General features: G+C 52.0%; 1 protein-coding gene across 7 annotated transcripts in view; it reads right to left on the reverse strand.

The window, feature by feature from the left end:
• The window catches only part of KAZN (kazrin, periplakin interacting protein), a 1,209,168-nt gene that overhangs the window by 49,993 nt on the left and 1,144,316 nt on the right, over positions 1-14,859 (reverse strand). For 4 of the 7 annotated variants that reach the window (XM_055262431.2, XM_063631811.1, XM_055262433.2 and 1 more), the window contains 4 exons: positions 13,550-13,739; positions 9,535-9,665; positions 6,206-6,256; positions 4,189-4,312 (listed from right to left, as the gene is read on the reverse strand). In XM_055262431.2, coding sequence (XP_055118406.1) covers positions 4,189-4,312; positions 6,206-6,256; positions 9,535-9,665; positions 13,550-13,739 — 496 coding nt within the window. Of the gene's footprint in view, positions 1-1,781; positions 4,313-6,205; positions 6,257-9,534; positions 9,666-13,549; positions 13,740-14,859 lie in introns of those variants that run through there. The other 3 variants (XM_055262432.2, XM_055262434.2, XM_055262435.2) reach the window with 3 other exon arrangements.

The following is a 14,859-nucleotide window of genomic DNA, read 5'->3' on the forward strand; positions in this document are numbered from 1 at the left end:
TATTGTTATTATTGGTTACAGCTGTTTTAGCCTGCAACGTGGGTAGGAGGAGCATACAGACGGCCCACTGAGTACAGTCATACAGCTTGTGTATTGAAAAACCAGGACACCATTCACGTGGTAGCCTGGAGAACAGCACCTTCCGGAGTAAGGCAGTGCACAACCTGTGCAGCTGGCCCTGGATGCCCTGGGCAGCCCTACTCCAATTTCTGACTAATAGGTACCATTTGAAGTTGGACCATTTGGAGCAAGGTCCTGGAGAAGATTCTTTTTAAAGTATTTATTTATTTATTTATTTTTTGAGACAGAGTCTCGCTCTGTCACCCAGGTTGGAGCGCAGTGGCGCGATCTCGGCTCACTGCAAGCTCCAACTCCCGGGTTCACGCCATTCTCCTGCCTCAGCTTCCCTGGAGAAGATTCTTTTAACAAAGGAGGTACGGTGGCTTTTGAGTGGAGCTACAAAGACCCCAATAAGGTGTGGCCTGGCTCTTGAGAAGGTCCCAGGATGAGAGGCACAATAGCTAGGACGCTGGCCAAGTCATTCCTCTCTGGGCCAAAGTTCTTGCCATGTGTCCAGCATGAGAGATAGGGTCAGTTTTGAGAGGGCAAAAAGGCTTTATCCTTGTATGCCAACTCTGATTGACTGGCTGTGGCTATCTGAGGCTATGTAAAGTGAGAAATCAGAGGCCACTTCGGGATGGGCAGGAAGGGCTCTTCAATTGATTCGTGATGTCTGCATGGAGCCAGGGAAGAGGGGAGTAGGGGCATGCGTGTGGCCACACTTGCCCTCCTCAGATCAGCTCAGCGGTTCTAATCCTGGCAACCCTTTAGAATCACCAGAGGAGATTTAAATACACTTCCATTCCAGGAATATAGCCTGGCATGAGTATTTTTTTTTCCCTAAGGTGTGGTCAGGCTGAGAACTGTTGGGGTAGATGGCCCTAAGTTCCTTGTCACCCAGGGCTTTCCTGGCCTTCCCAATCCTACCACATCCACTTGCATCCTCACTCACTGGGGGCTCATTTTCACCCCAGCACGGTCTCTGTATTACACAGCTTTATGCTTTCTTCCTGCAGAGGTGGGAGGGGACTTAAAAGCCAGTCCTCTATCAGTCTTATTGCTGGGGAGAACTTTTTTTTCAGCTGGGAGATAGAGGTTGAGGGTACTATGTCAGGCTTTGGGGTAAACCGGGTACCCTCTTCTTGGGACATACAGTGGAGTCTCGCTGGGGGAGGCCTGAGTTTTATATCTGGGGGGTTCTCTTGGGGCTAGGAAAAGCCTGGCTCACTCTGGCTTCAATCAAGGAAGCCTGTGGCTCCCTCTCTGTCTCCCTGAAGCTCCTCTCGGTCCTCCAGGGAGGGTGGGATCGTGGGACATGCAGAGGTCCACTGAGGTCTGTGGGAAGTAACACGCCCCAAAGCACAGGCTCCTTTGGGGCCTCTGGAAGGAGCTCAGGGGGAGAAGGAAGCAGACGAAAGCTGACTGGGGCCACTAAGCTCCACAATGCAGGGTGCCAGGCGGGGGGTGGTGCGTTTGGACCACAGGGCAGCCCTCCAAATTACAGTCAGGGCAGCAGAGGCGAGATGCTTCTGGGAGGCTACCCCGGCTCGGCCCCTCCAAGGGTCCCTAATCCAGCCAGCTTTCCTCGGCCCCTCCCATCCCCCCTCCCAGAACCCAGCCCTGGAAGTCCAAGGAGCAGGTCATGCCAGCCTGTGCCTCCCAGAGGGGCACAGCCTCCCACCCGGAGCCAAATAGAAGCAATCAAATAACATAGAATTCAATAATATTTTAAAATAAGCTTTATTTAGATTTTTTTTTTAATATTTTATATTTGCATCCATGCCTTCGAGAAACCTTTCCCATGGGAAAGGTTATTTTCATCTAACGTTACCCATAACTCATTCGCTATTTGACGTAGTTCTCTTAAATAAATCATCCTTTAGTAACTCTTAGAATTGTCTCCTAATTTACAAAAACTGAAATGAAATGGAACTACTAAATCATTACCAGGAGTGGTTGCAATCTTATTTTCTTGTAAGTAAAGGGAAAATGATAAAAATCAACCAAAAAGGAAATTCATGGGCAAGAAAAGTATTTTCTAAAATCTCTCTCTGTAGAGAAAGATGCCAGCTTGGGTCACTCCCCCTCACCCCTAGGCTCGGTTAAACAGTTTGGTCAAAGGAGGACAGAAAAGGCCTTATGAGGGCCTCTGCCTGCTTGCTCTTTGCTGACCTTTGGGCCAGGTCAGAAGGAAAGTGTTGTTTGTTCTTGAGACTTTGGACACAATGTCCTATGCCTTCTGATAGAGACACTCTAGCATTTGAAAATCTCCTTGCTTCTTTTTAAGAGCTGAAAATGTCACTGTAAGCAGAAAGCACGACTACTGTTGTCTAGAGGTGGGGGTTGAGCTGTTAGTTGTTAAGGATGAGCAGAAGCAAAAGAAAAAGGAAATTGAGTTTTAGGCCTTGGGCAGACCTAGCTGAACCGCTCACATGTCCTCCGTCCCCCAGCATTCAAATACACACAGTTCCTTTGCTGGTGAAGCCTCTTTGGGGCCAGTGCCACCCCCCATATACGCAGATGTTCCTGCCAGCCCTTGTCTCCTGGGGTGGGTAGGCTCAGGCTGCCGTGACAAGTTGGGGGACAGAGTCCAAGGGATCCTGGGAGATTCTAAGTGTGGCCGATGGAACCGACCAGAATGGGGAGGGTGGAGGGCTCAGGTGCTGGACTCTGTGTCCCCACTGTGGCCCTCCTTTTGAAGTGAGTGCCTCCCTTAATGACACCTGCCTGGCCCACCTGCACCCTAAACCCAGGACAAGAGAGACACAGCTGCAGGGAGGAACAGATGCTGCTGGAGGCCCCTCGGAGAACAGACTCAGGCCAGGATCCCACTGGTCGTACCCTTGGATGTGCGGCAGCCTGTCTTGCCCTGAACTCAACCTCTCTCAAAAGACAGACCCAAGGAAGGGGACCATGACTGTCAGCACTCTGCTCACTGAGGTCGTGTTCTGTACGTCAGATAAATAAATATACAGAGAAAGGCCTGGAGGGAGCTCTGGGTGGGAAGAAGGTGGAGGATCCTTTCATGCATGGGCAGGAGAATGGCAGAGACAGAGAGAGAGGGAGAGAGAAGAGAGAACAGAAAAAGCAAGCTTTGAAATCCAATGGTCCCTGGGTTCTGGCCACCCTAAACTACTTTGCACAGTTGGGTAGCAGCATGGTAACAGAACAGACAAGTCAACAGAGACACCCACCTCCCGCCCACCCCATGGAAAAATAGACGTTCCAATATTTATGTAATAATTTAGATAGAATAAGTTTTCAGCATTTGTGCAAATAAATTAAACGAAACAATTTTCTTTTTTTCTTTTTTTTCATAAAGAAATAAACGGCAACGCAATTTAAAAGCTGGTAGGCCGTTTAAAAGAGCCCGTTTGACCTCTGACAAACCCAGCCAAGACAAGGCCCCTAGGCCGGGCTCGCGGGTCTTTGTGGAGAGCGGAGCTTACCCTGACGACGATGGCGTTTTGTGGTTAAAGTGACTTGGGCGCACCCTCAGGACAGGGTCTGGTCCCACACGTTCACACCAGGGGGGGCGGGAGGGGAGACATGAAAAACAGACCACACCCTCTGCCACACGGGCTCCAGGAGTAGCGGTTTGGACGAGGGACATTTACAAGCATGGAGTGCACAATAGTTTTGTTATTTACAAATACACAGCAGTCCTTCAAGTTTTCAAGTTTCATAAAAAGGAGGAGGGGAGGAGAAAGGGGGAAAAAACAAAAACAAAAACAAACCGACGAACCAAACAAAAAGAAGAAAAAAACGAAAAACCAAACACTGAAGAAAAATAATAAACCAGATTAACAACACAACCGTATCGCTCCAAAGACGACAGAGAGTTGACAGGTTCACACACGGTTTGCGGTATGTACATCAATTACAGAGGTGGCGACGCAGGGCAGAGAGGTTCACACTCGTGTTTTCACTTGTTAGAGGCGCTCGGCCACACCCAGCACCCATGTGTGCCAGCGCACACGTGCACACGCACCCCACGCACGGCCACACGCGTACCCACGCTCGCTTGCACGCATGCCCACACGCACAGACACGCCTGCGGGCAGCAGGCGCAGGGGAGCGCGTATCACCAGTCCGCGTCCTCCTCTATGTAATAATCAGGGGTGGTACCATCAAAGAGGCCGGGGTCGAGGGACTTCCGCTGCTTCCCTCTGGCGAAGACGCGGGAGATGGAGCCGAATCCCATCTTCTCTTTCTTCTTTTTCCGTTTTTGGTCTTCAAGATCCTCTAGTGACTGAGGAGTCAGGAGCCACGTGGCAGAGGGTGGGCGAGAAGAAGAAAGCCAAGCTTAGCTGGGGTGCAGACTGCAGTGCACGGGATCCGGGGCGGGGAAGGCCTCTCTGAGCTTTAAGCCAGTGGGGTCAGGGATGGGCTGGGATGGTTGAGAAGCCACCTCCAGGGCTGGAATGCCAAGGTCAGCCCCTCATTCACTGAGCAAACATGGACCAGTCACAGAACCTCTCAGGGACAACAGTAAGACCCTTCCCAGATTGCCACGAGGATGTTGCTAAAGAGAGGATAAAGACCTTGAGAATAGGCCAGGCACGGTGGCTCACACCTGTAATCCCAGCACTTTGGGAGGCCGAGGCGGGTGGATCACCTGGGGTCGGGAGTTCGAGACCAGCCTGGCTAACACGGTGAAACCCCATCTCTACTAAAAATACAAAATTAGCTGGATGTGGTGATAGGCACCTGTCATCCCAGCTATTTGAGAGGCTGAGGCAGGAGAATCGATTGAACCCGGGAGGTGGAGGTTGTGGTGAGCCAGGATTGTGCCACTGCACTGCAGTCTGGGCGACAGAGTGAGACTCCGTCTCAAAAAAAAAAAAGAAAAAGACCCCAAGGACGGTGTCTGGTGTGCCACAGGCATTCCGTACAGTGAGCAGCTGTGGTCATTTGTACTATAATAATATTGTTTAAATTCAATTTGCCCACAACTTTCAGGTGCTTGTTGAGGGCTTGTAGGGGGATGTCCACGCACTCAGCCACTGCCCGTGGTCACGTCCACGATGCGAGGCCATAGGGAGGAAGGGCGGCCACAGGCCCTGTCTGCTGTGCCAGGGCACTAAGCACACAGTGACATGGGCAAGGGGGCCTGGGAGAGTCCGGAAAATGCGGAGGAGTCTGGAGCCTGCGTCAGCCAAGGGCAAGGGCTCGGCACTTGCCCTGGACAGGAGGCAGTATGGCCACTGCGGGTTCCAGTTCCGATCATGACTCTACGTGTGGAACCCTGGAAAGCACCCCAGCTGCTCTGAGACGTTTTCTTGTCTGTGACGTGGGAAAACAATATTAGATGGTGGTGGTGGTGGTGGTGGTAAGGTCTACTCTGCCCTCCTGTTAGGGACACTACAGGCATCTGGGTGGTATCTGCAGGAGAGTTTTGCAAACTGCCAAGTGCTTCATACAAAGACATATGGTGGCATCATGCATAATCGGGGCTTAGACTAGACTCATGGTTCCCCAAACACTTAGGGATTTCCTGAATTCTAGGCCCCACCCTGTACCTGGTGGATCAGAATCTCTAGGGCAAATGGCCCAGGAATCTGCATTTGAACCACTTCCATGGTGGTCTCCGATGCAGATGGGTGGTGTGCAGACCCACAGGTGGGGACCCCAGGACTAGAAAGATGACTTCAGAGACCCCTACAGACCCTTAAATTCATGTTGTTTGTCCTCCCTGCAGCCCCCTCCTCACTCTGATGACAGAATATTGAAAATGTTAAAAATGAATCAAGTTTCTAGCAGCACAAAAAGCCCACTGCCTGGGCTATGAGCTTTTCAATAATAACGGGAATTTTACAGAGCTGGCTGCCAGGGTAAGCCATGGCCAGGGCATCAGGATGGAGGACATGTGTGCACTCAGCAGCTCCACAGCCCTGCAGGGCACAGGGCCAGGCGGGCCCAGGTGCTGAGCCTGGCTCAGGCCCCAGCCCACCTGAGACTCCGGAAGTGGCATAAATCCTCTCCGCTTTGGGTGTGCAGTATGGATGTGGGCTCAGTGGAAGTGGCATAAATCCTCTCCGCCTTGGGTGTGCGGCATGGATGTGGGCTCAGGGGAACAGAGGGTGAAGTCGTAGTCAAGGTGGGGTGGAGGGAGGGTCCAAGTGGCCAGGGAGGGCACACCTACCTGTACAATAGGGTTGTGCAGGTTCTTCTGAACTGGGCCGGGACTGTCGCCCTGTAGCCAGAGGAGAAGAGGAAGATGAAACAGCAGAGACAGGTGACACAGGAAAGCAGAGACGGCCCGTGCGGTGTGGGGCCTTCCGTGGAAGGATGCCATCCCTCAGGGGCCACCCTGCCTCTGCAGTGGGGAGCCCACCCCCCATCTCCTGAAGCAGATACCCCCAGATGGCTTATTGATGGGGCCTGGAGTTTCCCCAGAGGCCCTGGGGTCCTCTCCTGCCCAGTCTGGCCTCTCAACTCCCAACACCTTCTGACCAACAAATTAGCCATTCCAGGGCGTCAAAGTTCCTGTCCCAATCAGTCCTCTGAGTTAGAGCTAGAGCTTGGTTAGACTTGGTGCTTTTCATAAGGAAATGTACTTTTCTAGAAATGTACTTTTATAGAAAATGTACTTTTATAGAAAAAGCACAAAATAAAGAATTTGGGGGACCACATAGCCTCTAGCTTCCCCCACAACTGACACGATGAATCTCTTAGTTTGTGCAGGGGCAGGCAGGACTCGTTAGCCCTATTCACAGATATCAAGAGAGGCAGCAGACAGTCCACTACCATGGAGCTAATTAGATGCAGAGCTACAACTCGAATTGGGGGCTGTCAGATTCCTCCTGGCACAGTGCTCCTTCCAGGCAGGAGCTCCAGGGTAACTGCACACTTGGTCCTGAGCTTTGGGCTGCCCCAGGAGGGGTCTGAACTCCTTCCCTTTTTCCTAGGGAGCCTCAGACAGGTCCCTAGGATGGGCAGGTAGGACATTTCCATTGTGTTGCCAGCCCTACCTTACGCGGGTGCGGAAGGAACCCTTAATAGCCTACGGGTGTACAAAAGCCTTCACTACATCCCAGAATCAGTCGGTCCTATCTGGAGCTCACAGATCCTTTGGATCAAAACAGTCATTACTAGGGAGACTCCTGGTGGTTATTTCTGGAATTGCAAGCATAATGCCACGGTTCGTCAACCTTCTCCAACTTCTGTATGCTGAGTCCCTACTTCTGCTCTAAATCAGTGGCCAGAGTGTGAAAGGATGAGGCAGTCATTAGTCCAGGCTGCACTATTCTTGCCGGTGGAGGTCAGATGCCCAAGGCAAAGGGTTACCTGTAGCTATTTTCGGGCTCTTCCTGGCTTACCTGTGTGCACACCTGTTGAGATGGGGGGATAAAAGGGGTTGAGGAAGTGAGGGAATTTAATGAATGGTAGTTTAGTCTTTAGTCTCAAGGTTTGCAAACAGAATCCATTCCGAAGGCAGCTAAGATAGTTCCACTCTGGATGGGAACATCTTTGCCAAATCTATGGGTAAAGAGAATGGGGCCTGCTCACTGAAACGCCTGTATGCAGACAACTGGCTTATCAAAGCACCCATTTCCTGGCAGCAGGCATGTGCCAAGGCTATGGTGGGCAAAAGGCTAGGGCTGGGTCAAGTGCAATTCAAGAGGCCTTTGGAGAACTCCTTCTGCAGAATGGGTTTTTTCCAGCAGCGTTTCTGCTGCCAGAGTGCCATGGGCCCACCATGAGAAGACAAAATATGGCCGTGGGGGGAAGGTATTCTCAACTGGGATGAGAATGGTGCAGGGACACTGCTGGCTCTAGGTGTAACTCCATAGTGGTCATTCAGAAAGAGGGAATGGATGTCAGAGACCCCTCCAGTAGCCCACATTCCTTGCCTTGGTTCTGTTAGTCAAGATAGCCTTTGTCACTAGGATTCTCTCCTGGGGACAAGAGAAGAACATACCGCTTCCTTAAAGCACCAGTATGAAACAGAGAATCCCGCCAGGTGCAGTGGCTCATGCCTATAATCCCAGCAGTTTGGGAGGCTGAGGTGGGCAGATCGCTTGAGGTCAGGAGTTCAAGACCAGCCTGGCCAACATGGTGAAATCTCATCTCTACTAAAAATACAAAAATTAGCTGGGTGTGGTGGCAAGCACCTGTAATGGCAGCTGCTCGGGAGGCTGAGGCAGGAGAATTGTTTGAGCCTGGAAGGTGGAGGTTGCAGTGAGCTGAGACCGCGTCACTGCACTCCAGCCTGGGTGACAAGAGCAAAACTCCATCACACACACACACAAATAAATAAAATAAAACAATAAAAAAGAGGATCCCAGGCCTGCGCAGGGCCCCGGGCTGCAAATAACCCCTTCCTACTCTGAGGAGGCCACCTAAGGTCCCCGGGCCAGCAATCCCTGCCGCCCACCTCAGCAGACTGAGGCAGCTTCTCTGAAGTTTAGTCTTAGCTATTTTTATAAGCACTTTTCACTGTTATTGTGGATTGAAAAAAATGATTCCATCATTATGACTCATCTATAGGAAAGTGATTGATTTTTACACATTGATTTCCAAGCAGCACTGTTAGGTACATGCTTATTATTTGTTCTAATAGCTTTTCAAGTTATTCTCTTGAGTTTTCCAGGTAGAGAATCATGTCATTGGCAAGTAATGGTTTTGTCCAATGTGTTCACCTCATTTCTTTTTTATTTCACTGGTTAATAAAGTGACATTAACTGAGTTTTGGAAAAAGCCATCTCGTGCATTTAAGGATCTAACCCTATGATGTCTGTCTTCAGGATATGGCAGAGGGGAGCCTCTGCATTATCAACTGTGGGATAGAACAAAAATTCAAGGTGGTCCCCATACCCAGACCCCAATATTTCATGTTAGAGCCGCGATATGGCTTCCAACTGTCCTCAGAAGCTCGATCTGACTTCATTTACTCCCTCACTGTTGCAGAGCCCATCTGTCTGCCCCACTAGTCATCAAGAGCTAGGCAGCTAGGGCCTTTGCCTCCTGGGAGCTGGTGCCCAGTATGCAATCAAAAAGTGTTTGATGAAATAAGCAAAGGAAACAAACTTAGACCATATTCACACGCCTCTCCAGAGGCAATTCATACCAAGACTCCTGGGTCAGGATAGAGAGCTGGCTCTAAAGGTTAATGAGGAGGTGCTGGGGAGGCCCTGAGCTCTGGAAGGTAATGTGTGGGAGGAGAAGCCCACGGTCCCAGACAGGGCCCACTGGGGCAGAGTTCCAGGCTGCGCCTGCGGCTGACCCAGGCCCGCTTCCTCTGGATTCTCCTCACCCTCCCGGACACAAGGAGCAAACGGGCCTCATTCCTTTTTCTCCCCACATCCATCGCTTCTTGCAAAAGGAAAGAACAGAACAGGAAATGCATTCGCCAGAGTGCTCCCTGGGTGGACGAGAGGAAACAGCGAGTATGGCTTCACCCCGCCACCCCCGCCCCTGCAGTTTCTGGGCAGGGCCCAGGGGCCCAGGCCCCGCTGCTGCTGGCCTTACGTTGCAGAGGGAGTGCGTCCGGTGTCGAGGGGAGTTGATGTCGCTCGGTGTGGACGACCGGTCGCCTTCGGCAGCAGATGCGTCGGAGATGACAGAGGGCTGCCGGGAGTGGCAGGGGCTCACCCTGACTGCTGGAAAGCAGGGACAGCTGGTGAGTGAGGGATGGAGAGAACGTCCTCGCCTGTGCTGCCTTGGCGGTTATTCCGCCCAACACCCCTGTTCTGCAGATGGGAACACTGAGGTGTAGAGAAGGGAAGAGACTTGCCTGGTTCTCCAACCGCCCCCCACCCTCGCCCACTCCACAGCTCCACACGTTCCCATAGAGCAGCTGCTGGGAAGAACCTCCCATAGCCTCTGGATCCAATGAACCCTCCTCCACCAACGTGAATGAGGAGAAGACGTGGAAGTTTTCAAGTCTTCTCATTCCAAGTTCAAGTCTCCTCATTTCCAAGTCCAATATAGGAAAGTGCTTGATGTTTATATATTCATTTCTAAGGAGCACCGTGATGCATTAATACTTGAGTACTCCGTGACTCTGCTCACATGCTCCCACCACCTGGACATTCCTAGACCTGGTGCAATCCTAACCACTGCCCCAAATCGGTTTCCCAAATGAGAAACCTAAAGGCCACCACCACTTTCTCTCTTTCTCCCATATCCCACATCCAATCGGCAGCAGCAGCTCCAAAACATTACCCCAAATCTGCCTGCTTCTCTCTCACCACATTGCCACCACTGACTCTTGCCTGGAAGACCACACGGCCTCCCAGTGGGTCGCGTTGACTCACTCTACACACCAGAGCATGAGCCAACAGCATCTCATCTCTCTTCCTTCTGGCCTCAGAGGTGGCCTGATGTGCCACGGCCAGCAGCCTCGGCTCGAGCCACATCAGCCTTCTGACTGCCTGAGACAGGCCATGTCCCCCTGCCTTGGTCTCTGCCATTCCTGTTGCCCATCAGGGGCACTGTCATCCTCCAGGTCTCAGCCTGTCCCAGGAGGCCTTCCCCAGTAATCAGCTCTCCCTACCCTGTCTTGTTGGTTCTCATCAAAGTGCCTGTTTTTGGCTGGGCATGGTGGCTCATGTCTGTAGTCTCAGCACTTTGGGAGGCCGAAGAGAGAGGACTGCCTGAGCCCAGGACCTCGAAACCAGCCTGGGCAACACAGCAAGACTCCATCTCTCCAAAAAAACAACAAAAAAAGTGCCTGTTTTCTGTTGATTTTTCTCCTTGTGCTAATTACAATCTGTCATCATTCTGCTTGTTATTTATTTATTTATTTATTTTTGAGACAGAGTCTTGCTCTGTTGCCCAGGCTGGAGTGCAGTGGTGTGTTCTTTGCTCACCACAACCTCCACCTCCCGGGTTCAAGCGATTCTCCTGCCTCAGCCTCCTGAGTAGCTGGGATTACAGGTGTGCACCACCAAGTCCGGCAAATTTTTGTATTTTTAGTAAAGACGGGGTTTCACTATGTTGGCCAGGCTGGTCTCGAACTCCTGACCTTGTGATCTGCCCACCTCAGCCTCCCAAAGTGCTGGGATTACATGCGTGAGCCACTGCACCCGGCCTGCTTGTTATTTAATAGTATATTTACATGTTATATAAGTAACACTGACAGCATCTGCTCTGTGAGGGTGGGCACCCTGGGTGTCTTATCCTGTTGAATCCCAGAGCTCATGGTGCCTGGCACATAGTAGGTACTCAATCAATAGTGGTTGAATGAAAGGTCCAGATCAGAAGCCACAGCTCAGAAGCCCTTCCAAATCCCCAGCAGGTTGCTCTCCTGTCTGCAGGCATTGGCACTGGATGGAGAAAGCATCTTTTGTTTGACAAGACTGGCTAAGCACCTACTACGTGCAGGCAGCATGCCAGCAGGTGGGGTTGCATTCCTGCAAAACACAGTCCTTGCCACCAATGGCCATATGCTCTAATACAGAAGATGGGTGGCTGAAGGAGCCCTGGCTTTGAAGTCAGTTCCAATCTGGGTGAGTTTACCCTACAGGCTGTGTGACCTTGGGCATCCTCCCTGGCCCCTCTGAGCCAGGTTTGTTATGTGTAACATGGGGATGGATGCCAGTGGTACCAATCCCAGAGAGTAGCCGCATGTATGATGTGCCTACCACAGTGCCAGGCACTGGACAGGTGGGAGGAGTCATGTGACAAATGCATCAACAGCAAACCCGAGGCAGGGTAAGAGGTGCTCTGACGCAGGTGAGCACACAACTTTACAGGAGCATAGAGGACACAGGGGAGAGAGTATGGAAGACTTCCTGGAGGAGGGGGTGTCTGATAAAATGCATGGAGATGGTTGTATGTGAGGCAGATACTGTGGAGGAGGAAGGGCCCAGAGGGCAGATCCATCAGCCTGTCCAGGCTTTCCCAGACCAGAGCCAGCTCCATGGAGGAGAGGCCCTGCAGAGGCAGACGAGGATGACCAGGAGTCTGCTGCCCTCACGTGATTCAGAAACTGCCCAAGCCCTGTCTGCCTTCAAATTGTACCTCTGCCCTCCTGCTGCCCTGGGGCTGGGCCCAAAGCCAGGACAGCTGGCTGCATGGCTGGGCTGTGAGACTCTGAACAAGTGGTGGCCCTCTCTGGGTCTCAGTTTTCCTGCCTGACGAGGACGCTGGCCCCGAGCAGTTTTATTATAAGCTATTCCGCCTCTGAGTTGAGGCTTTGAAGGCCAGAGCTGCCCACTCTTACCCCAAAAAAGTCACACCACCTTGGGTCAGACAGTGAAGGGAGGGCTGCTGTTCCACTCAGTGGGAGAGGAAGACTCTGAATTTGCTTACTGTCTGGGTTCTCAAAGTCCCCTGTGTCACCTATCAATGATGACAACAACGGTGATGATGATGATGATAATGATAATAGCAGCTAATATTTACCCAGCTCTGACCACGATCCCAGCCCCATTCCTGCAGTTTGACACATTTCATCTTCACGACAGCCCCATGAAGTAGGTAAAGGAAGTCTCAGCAAACACCTTTAATGTACGTTGTGTGCTAAGAGCCTAATGCCCTTTTTACACATGGGGAAACTGAGGCCCCTGGCCAAGGTCATGGGTCATGCCCCTAGTAAGCAGCAGGGCTAGAGTTGAACCCAGCAGTCTGAATCCAGGGCCTGTGCCTCTTCATCCCACTGACTCACCTACACTCCCCAGCTGTACCCTTGACAGGCAATAGCAGGGACTGCTGGCAACTCCCTGATCAGCCTGCCGGCCCCTTACGGGTCAGGGCTGTGTCTGACTCATCTCCTGCAGCTCCAACGGCCAGCCCAGCCTGCAGCCTTCACAGTGACCAGCTCTTACCTCTGGTGCATTGGCTGCTGCTGGCTGCCTGTTTCCAACCTGCATCTATCACATAAGGGCAACTACTTGCAGAAGGGACAGAGAACAGAGCAAGGTAGCCTGCAGATGTGCAACAGGACAGTGAGGAGTTTGGAGCCCGTTCCATGCGCAGTAGGTGCAGATGCTGCCCAGAGGCCAGACTTCCCTGCCGAGTGCCTGGAGCAAACACCTGTGACATTGACATCAGCCCCTCTTGGATGCCCTGTGATTGGCCAGAGCTGTCAGTCAAGGAGTTCTGCTGCCTCCCCTGCCAAAGGAGGCCCATGTGATTCTGATGTGGCCAGAGTCTTTCTCTGGGATTTGCTATGGACACAGGGGGAAGATATAGTTTTTCTTTCTTAAGACTTGAGCTGTGAGGGTCTTAAACATCTGGAACTGCAGGGGACTATTTTACTTTCTTGCAGAAAGCGACAGCCTAAAGATGAGGCCAAAAGGAGGTGGGCAGAGCTAAGAGATGAGAGACATGGTCAGAGGGACCCAGATAGTGCTTGAACCTCTGGATCCAGCTACGTCTGCTGTCCATCTCTTAGATTTTTCAGTTACATGAGCCCAAGGTCTCTGTCCCATACCACCTAAGCTGCTGTAGTATGAACCAAGAAGCTGCCTCTCCCACTGGGTCAGATGCTGTGAAGCCCCTCGGAGTCGTGGCGGGGCCGGGCCAGGGCAGGACTCACCTTGCCGGTCTGCAGGGTGAGGGGGGTGTGAGTGGTAGAGAGTCTGTTGACTCTGCCGGATGGCTGCGGTCAGCGGGAGGTCCGCCTGCACCACCCACTCCTGGTTGCCGTTGAGCACCGTCTCGCCTGGCATGGCGAGGGAATGCCGCTTGGGGACGTCCTTGGTCAGCGTAGCTAAGGACTGTTTGGCCTGGAGAGAGCAGGAAGACAGGAAGAAGAAGTCATGATCAAGGGGACCTCTTGGCCGGCTGCTCGGCACCACCCACCGCCATGGGGAGAAAGCCCCGATCCTCTGCACCGGGTATTGCTGGCTCTGCGAGTGTCAATTGGTAAGTCAAGCGCCTGCCCTGCAGCCGTGTGAGGGAGGAACTGTTGTTCTCCCCATTAGACAGCTGGAGGCACGAAGGCACGGAGAGGTGTGGAGCCTGCCTTGGGATCCCACAGCTCAGAAGTGGCAGAGCCAGGATCAAATCCAGACAGACCAAGCTCCAAAGAACTGTGTCTGGGCCTGGCTACCTCATCACACAACTCTAGGGGGCGCTGCTTACATAAACATGGTCCCTCTTGGTCTCCCTGTCTTATATAGCGGGATCCTAAAGTTCAGAATGGTAGAGTAATTTGCTCAAGGTCCCACAACAAGTAGAAGTGGAGTTGAACCCAGTTCTGTCTGACTTTTTGGACGCATTTGTGTCAAGTTAACTCACCTGAGAGCTAACCTGGGGGTTACCCATCAAGAGCAAAGTGAGACCACAAATAGAGGGGTTCCAAGAACACTCCTTTTTTTTTTTTTTTTTTTTTTTTTGAGATGGAGTTTCACTCTGTTGCCCAGACTGGAGTGCAGTGGCTCAGCTCACTGCAACCTCCGTCTCCCGGGTTCAAGCAATTCTCCTGCCTCAACCTCATGTGTAGCTGGGATTACAGGCATGTGCCACCATGCCTGGCCAATTTTTGTATTTTTAGTAGAGACAGGGTTTCACCATGTTGGCCAGGCTGGTCTCGAACTCCTGACCTCAAGTGATTCACCTGCCTCAGCCTCCCAAAGTGCTGGGATTACAGGTGTGAGCCACTGTGCCCGGCCCCAGGAACACTCTTCCCACCCATTCTTTTGGATTCTCCAAGGACTAGCCAGGATTCAAGTCCGATTGTAAGAAAAAGGTGTTTTGGCTCCCATTAGTTTAACTCCTTGCAAGGTTGAAGGCTGCTTCATCTCCCTTTCGCAAGGTTTTGCCAGAGAACAGCCATGTGCATCTTCTGCAGAACTAGCGAGGAGATGGGCAGGTGCACGATCAGCCTACACGACCACCTCCTTC

The sequence above is a fragment of the Symphalangus syndactylus genome, chromosome 22 (assembly GCF_028878055.3).
Source record: "Symphalangus syndactylus isolate Jambi chromosome 22, NHGRI_mSymSyn1-v2.1_pri, whole genome shotgun sequence".
NCBI lineage: Eukaryota > Metazoa > Chordata > Mammalia > Primates > Hylobatidae > Symphalangus > Symphalangus syndactylus.